Source organism: Callorhinus ursinus, unplaced genomic scaffold, assembly GCF_003265705.2.
Source record: "Callorhinus ursinus isolate GAN/ISIS: 27379988/994484 unplaced genomic scaffold, GSC_fseal_2.0 scaffold2561, whole genome shotgun sequence".
Classification (NCBI taxonomy): domain Eukaryota; kingdom Metazoa; phylum Chordata; class Mammalia; order Carnivora; family Otariidae; genus Callorhinus; species Callorhinus ursinus.
The window spans coordinates 392-7410 of record NW_027399615.1 but is presented as its reverse complement, the minus strand read 5'-3'; the positions used below and the strand labels follow the sequence as shown (position 1 = coordinate 7410).

Below are 7019 nucleotides of genomic sequence, written 5' to 3'. Positions count from 1 at the left end.
TAAGAGAGGGGGTAGATCACAAAAGAAGTGGTTAATCACATTTGATCTATAGGATGGGATCTCAAGAGCTAAACACAAGTGAATCAGAGAACACACCATCCCACAGAGGTAGCAGCAAGACACCAGCTCCATACAGAGATTCCAGGACATGGTGACCATGTACAACAGTGGGTTGCAGATGGCCACAAAACGGTCATAAGCCATCACAGCCAGCAAGAAGACCTCAGTGATTGCATAGGTACAAAACAAGTAGAATTGCACCATGCATCCCAGGAAAGAGATGGCTTTGTCCCTGTTTAAGATATTGGACAGCATCTTTGGCATGATGATTGTGGAGTAGCAAAAATCCACAAAGGACAAGTGGCTGAGGAAAAAGTACATGGGAGTGTGAAGTTGAGAGCTGACCTGAATCACTGCAATCATGCCCAGATTTCCTGAAACAGTGACTCCATAGATGAGAAGGAACACCAGGAAGAGGAAGACACTCAGCTCAGAGGCATCTGTTAATCCTAGAAGAATGAATTCTGTCACAGAGGTGCAGTTCTCCTCCTTCATTTCTACCATGTGTCAGGCTTAGGAAAACAAATGTTACATTTTGTGTTTCTTCTAATAAGGGAGTAAAAACAGATTAATAATAACTTCAGAATAATATAGCATCGCTATCAAATACTGTATTTATAAGAAATAACAAAAACACAGTTGTCAAATAATTCAAAATTTTAAATGTCTCAGTGGATCCCACTGATCAAAATTGTCTTTGGCATCAGGAGAAAACTTAAATGAACCAAACTTTATCTATCACAATGCATTGAGATGATTAAGTTCAGTTATTTGATGAAATTTAAGATTGATTTAATGATATATTTCAACCCATATAGAAATTACCTCTGTTCTGCAGAAACTTAATAAGCTCTGTCCAGCAGAACGACACCTACTGTGATTCTCAAAAATATTCTTTTATTTTTTAGTTGAGTTTATCAGGAACATAAATTTGAAACAAAGTTTTCTAATATTCCATTTTGGAGAAGTGTGACATTTTTTTGAGGTTTGTGGCTCACAAAAACCCTTAAAATTTGAATTATTAAAGGAGATTTAAGATATACTTTGAAAGTGAGAATATTACCTATCAAATTAGCTGTCTTAGTCTATTATAATACTAATTATCTATGTTAATAAAGACTCAGAAATATAGAACTCTTGAATACATTATTTCTGGAAAGAAAAGTGGCAGCATATGTTCAAAGTCTTAACCCTGACAACAATAAAATCTATACAGTATTTTTTTATGAGAGATTGTCTTCTTAACAAGCTGTTGTAAGAAATAGTTATACTTATAACATTGTGAAAAACTATGTTCAAAACTATATTGCAGTACTGTTTATAATATTAACAAAGAAAAATTTAACTCTCAAATAAAGCAGTTGTTAAACTGTGGTCCATCATATCTAGGACATAGAATCATCATGTTATTTAAAATTACATTTTGAAGGTGGTAAATTAAAAAAAAAGGACACTGAATAGTACACTTGGTGTATATATGTAGATGTAAATAAAGAGGTATGAATGCATATCATAGAGATCTATCTGTAACTTAAAGATGAATCCTTTACCCACATAAAAAAAAAAAAGTGCCTGAAAACTCTCCCAGATTCTCTAAGTAGTTGGTTGGGAGAAATGTTTACATTGATTATCACATAAGGGGGATTGAGACCCCTTGAGACCTTTCCTCAAAGAAAAGGCAAATAGAAGTTTAGGGGTTCTATTCTCTGCCCTACCTTCTAGACAGCAGAAGGAGTATACTCGTGACCTCTACACATGTATGTAATGAAATTTAAGTGAAGAGGTTCTGAACTGAAAGCATAACTTGCATTCTTCACCATAACTTGAATAAACTTTAAAGACGGGAAACATATCAATTTCCTGAAGTCATGTTTATTTGTTTTCATTATGTGGCCAAGAACAAAAACAAAACAAAATACCTGAGTTAATTTGCCTGCTTCTTCCTAATATTCTAGGCTGATAATCAGAAACTATTTCATGGCAACCCCAAAACAAATCCAAAAGAATTAATCTCATTTTCTGAGCAGGGAGAGTTCACAAGTCCTGACTGTCCATGACCATTTGGCAGGCATATAAATGCAACCCTCAGCATTATTAGGACAATGAAGGAGCTCCTCCATGATCATAAATTCTTGATTTCATGACAGAAATGGGTCTGAAAGAAGGTTTTAGGAGGAAACAGAAAGAGAGAGAGAGAAGAGGGCTACCATTTGCTTATTCTGTATTCTTTCATACACACCCATGTTTGATGTAACAGAGAAAATTGTTCTAAATTCACCATTAAGTGTTTCTGAATACTGAAAGCAAAAACATTTTAAAAAGTAACTGCACATTAATAGAAATCATATAAAAACATTCTCTAAGAAGAGAGATAGTTCAATACATCTTTAAAATAATTGTTGACAGGGAACATATATTCTTTTTTTTTTTTTTCAAGTAACCAGAGGCTACTTCTAGCTAGCAGACCTGAGTGGCAGACACTTTGTCTTTGGCGCTGAAGATGTTAAGGTGTGTACAACAGAAAGAAACTTATACTGCAATTTAAGCTCCTGGGAAATGGGCCCCTTAGGCTCCAAAACAATTACTAATCTCTAAAGGTATAACAAAATATATAAAAATTAAACCTAGACTACATGTGATATAACACAACTAAAATAACATGAATATTTCTTAGGAATTCTTCCTTTCTTATAACATGATAGAATCCCCTAGATTCCTGTAGGACACAGTGACTAATGCTACATCAGAATTCCTTTAAATACCTACCATAAGAGTAACAATTCTACTGGTCAGAAAACTATATAAGATATCAGACTTATTTAGCTCTTGCTATGTGTTGGAAACTATTCTAAATATTATTCAACTATTAATTCCTTTTTGCTTCCTAGTAACCAGCCAAGAAACAGTTCTGGGTTTCATGCCTATCCTACAAGGGAAATGATGGAGACACAGACAGTTGCCACTTGGATCAACTCAAAATAAGTTGCCCATAAAGGTAATTGCGGCCCTCTGGTTTTTCCACTCATATGAATGTATGAAAAAAGAGAACAAACCCAGAGAGATTTCTGAGGCTGCACTTTTTCAGTGCATGTCCAATGCTGGAAGCCATCGAATGGGACTACATTAGTTAATCTGTTCTAGGTGTGTTCTTCTGACTTTATAATATCAATCTAGGCCACAGTATTTTATTTGTGTCTGTTTATCACAGGAAGCCCGATGCGGGACTCGATCCCAGGTCTCCAGGATCATGACCTGAGCCGAAGGCAGATGCTCAACGACTGAGTCACCCAAGCACCCCTCTATGAGGTCATCTTATAAAAAATATTACTAGTACTAGAGAAATTTAATCCTTCCTAATAGACACAATAATCTAAGCTTGATTACTTGTTTTTATATATTATAATTAAAAATGACAGTTAATTTAAAATGACATTTAAAGAAAGCAAATTGGATCTCAATTTTTTTAATTATTTATTTATTTGAGAGAGAGAGAGAGAGAGAGCACCAGCTGGGGGAGGGGCAGGGAGACGAAGAGAAGCAGACTCCCCCCTGAGCAGGGAGCCTGATACACGGCTCTATCCCAGGACCCTGAGGTCATGACCTGAGCCAAAGGTAGACCCTTAACTGACTGAGCTACCCAGGCGCCCCTGAATGGCTCTCAATATTTACAAGAAATCTAATCAATTATTTTATGAAAACTGCCTAAGGAGTTCTGATGAAGAGAATTGAGATAAGAATTTGATGAAGTGGCCATATAAATTAATAATATATTTATGCTGATAGATGATAAAAAGGAAGCATAAAACATAAGACATGAATATATTTTATTTGTTTTTGTTCCCAATATTCTGAGAAACAAGCTAATATTTCTAAAATTGTTGTAAATATTTGTGTCTTCCACACTGGGATTCTTTCTGAAAGAATTAAGAATAGTAATTTTATTTTATGTAAATTTTCATTCCCTCAAGCACCTAACATGATACCTTGTATGCTTACGGCATAAAATAGTAGCTCAAAAATATTGTTGAATCATTGGCTTAACTATATTGCTCACCTCTTCAATGTTGTTCATTTTCTTCACTCCCAGAAAAAACTTGTGTCTTTTTCTTTTGTTTCTCTTAAAAACTTGCCCACACTTCAAGGTCAAACAAAATATGCATGCAATTATGAAACAATCTCTGATGTCCACAGATGATCCTAAACTGTGTCTCTCCACCAAACCTCTTATGATACTTGCTAATAACACTGGCTTGTGAGGTTCTTGAATATGAGTTTATGTGTATCTTTCTTTGTCATCTATTTCACTAAGTTTAAAATACAAAAGTGGTTATTTAACACCTACAACCTATCAGTTAGCAAAGAAGAAAAGAGAATAGAACTAGAATTTATTGCACATATAATATATACCAAATATATTGTCTACATTTCATTTTGTCCCATACACCGCTTTATGAACTACAACATAATTATATCACTTTTGTAGATAAAAGCTGGCTCAGATAAATCAGTTGGTCTGGCTTATAATATCAGAGCCAGGTGTAAGTTCTCTGACCTAAAATTCGTATCATTCCATTTTAAATGTCCTGCTTTTTTGAAAATCTGAAGTGATTTTTTATTTTTTTAATGAGCTTGGGGCTCCTGGGTGGCTCAGTCAGTTGAGCATCTGACTTCAGCTTAGGTCATGATCTGAAGGGTCATAGGATTGAGCACCTGCTTCCAGCTCAGCGGGGAGGCTTCTTGTCACCCTGTCTCTCCCCCTCTTCTCATGCATGTGTTCTCTCTCTCTCAAATGAATAAATAAAATCTTTAAAAAAAATGAGCTTGATACACAGATCATTCAACAATCACAGAAAGATGTTCGATAGTAACAGAAGTATGTTTTTACCAATGCATGAATTCAATATGAATTCATTATTTTCTGACTTTTCTTTGATGTCTTTATTTCTCAGGTTGAGATGAGGAGATTCAACATGGGGATCACCACTGTGTAAACACAGATACCATTTTGTGTGCTTGGAGTTTTGGGAGTTATGGCACATAGTAGGAGAAGAGAATGGTGCTGTGGAAAATGCTAAAGGCAGTCGTGTGTGAAACTGACAGATCGAGAAGATTTTGTGGTGCCCAACTGCTGAATGCATCTGCAGGCTGATGGCAATGAAAAACACTTAAGACAGGAGAATGAAGAGCAGTGTGCTCACCTCATTAATAGTCATGGCAGTGAAAAGAAGTAACTGGTTGTGATAAGACCCAAAGCAAGAAAAAGACTTTAGTGAGGAGATCTAACAGAAGAAGTGATTGATTGTGTTGAACCACAAGATCATCCAAAAGCAGAACATGTGAGGATCAAGAAAAATGTTACTCTTCCTGAGTTTGATACAACCACTAGTATGGCACAGGGTTTCTGGGACATAACAACTGTGTGGTGGGAAGGGTTGGGAATGGCCATGAAGCTGTCATACACCATCATAGCAGAGAGAATTCATGCAATAAGCACAAAGATGACTAAAAAAGAAGTGTATCAGGTACCCTGAAAATGAATTTTTTTACCTTTTTTTTCTTCTTCAAGTTTCTATTTAAATTCCAGTTAGTTAACATTCAGTGTAATATTACAGTGTAATATTAATTTCAGGTGTACAATTTAGTGAATCATCACTTACATACAATACCCAGTGCTCATCACAAGTTCCCTCCTTAATACTCCACCCATTTAGCGTGTCCCCTGCTCACCTCCCTTACAGCAACCCTCAGTTTCTTCTCTAGTCTGTTTTCTGGTTTGCCTCTCTTTTCTTATCCCACTATAATCATCTCTTTTGTTTCTTAAATTGCACATATAAGTGAAATCATACGATATTTGTCTTTCCCTGACTAACTTATTCTGCTTAACTTGGTACACTCTATCTCCATCCACACCATTGCAAATGGCAAGATTTCATTCTTTTTGATTGCTAAGTAATATTCCATGTATATATCACATCTTTTTTATAGATTCACCAGTTGATGGACAACTGGGCTCCTCCCATAATTTAGCTTGAAATTGAAATATTTATGTTTTCTACAAGTAGGTTAGAATTCCACTTATATGTGACAGCATTTTATCTACAATGGAGAATTAGAATGGAGATACAAAGTAAAACAAAGTAACAAAAATTGTGATGAGTGACCTAAGTCAGAAATACAGGTACTGGTAGTAGTGGTTATTCAGTGATGGCAAGTTTATGTGTGTGTGGAGAATTTATATATATATCCACACTCATATAGTGTGTATTTGAGTGTGTGTATATGAGACAGACTGTAGAAATGAAATATAAGTACAATATAAGAGAGGGAGGAGGAGAAAGGAGAGAGAAGGAGGGATACAGATAACTAATTGTGTACCAGAGGTCATTCTAGGTTCTTTGCACATAACATGTAATTTACTTTTCTTAAAATTCATGGGAAGGAATTGGTATATCTCCGTATTTTCAGATGAGACCATATCTGAAGTTCCAAGATCACTGGACCCTGCAACAACAAAAATAATAAAGAAAACCAGAAATAGGCAGTAAATCTTTAAAAAAGAGAGAAACAAACATAAAATAGGCACATCCCATGTGGAAATCTCACCTGTATAAACTGTTGGGCAAAGATGTGTTCTTCATTGTAAAATAGGAAGAATTCAACTTTGGAAAGGATCAAAGACACTGAAAGAAAGTGTGATCCTAAGAGCTCTTCATTAAGCTCTTGAAGGTTATACAACAAACTATATGTGTCTGAAGAATCCCTTATTTATATCCATTTAAGACATTAGACATTGAAGAAAAGCAAGAAGTAGGCTTCAAGTTTGAAATGTGCTCAGTCCTACACTTGAGGCAAATTGAGGAGGTGCAGAGGCAAGTGAATCAAAAAGAATAACTGAGAACCACCTACCTCCTGCCTCTTCCCTCCACTTGAACACCACAGCCCACCCATTCACCCCTCCA

At 35.6% G+C, this 7019-nt stretch overlaps 1 protein-coding gene across 1 annotated transcript; it reads right to left on the bottom strand.

Annotated features, from left to right (window-relative positions):
- Positions 1-6: 6 nt before the first annotated feature.
- On the bottom strand, positions 7-555 carry LOC112818949 (olfactory receptor 5L1-like; the record flags this gene model as incomplete). Its single annotated transcript, XM_025866011.1, has 1 exon — positions 7-555. A coding segment is annotated over exon 1 (549 nt), but the record flags the coding sequence as incomplete, so codon positions are not given.
- Between the last annotated feature and the right edge of the window lie 6464 nt (positions 556-7019).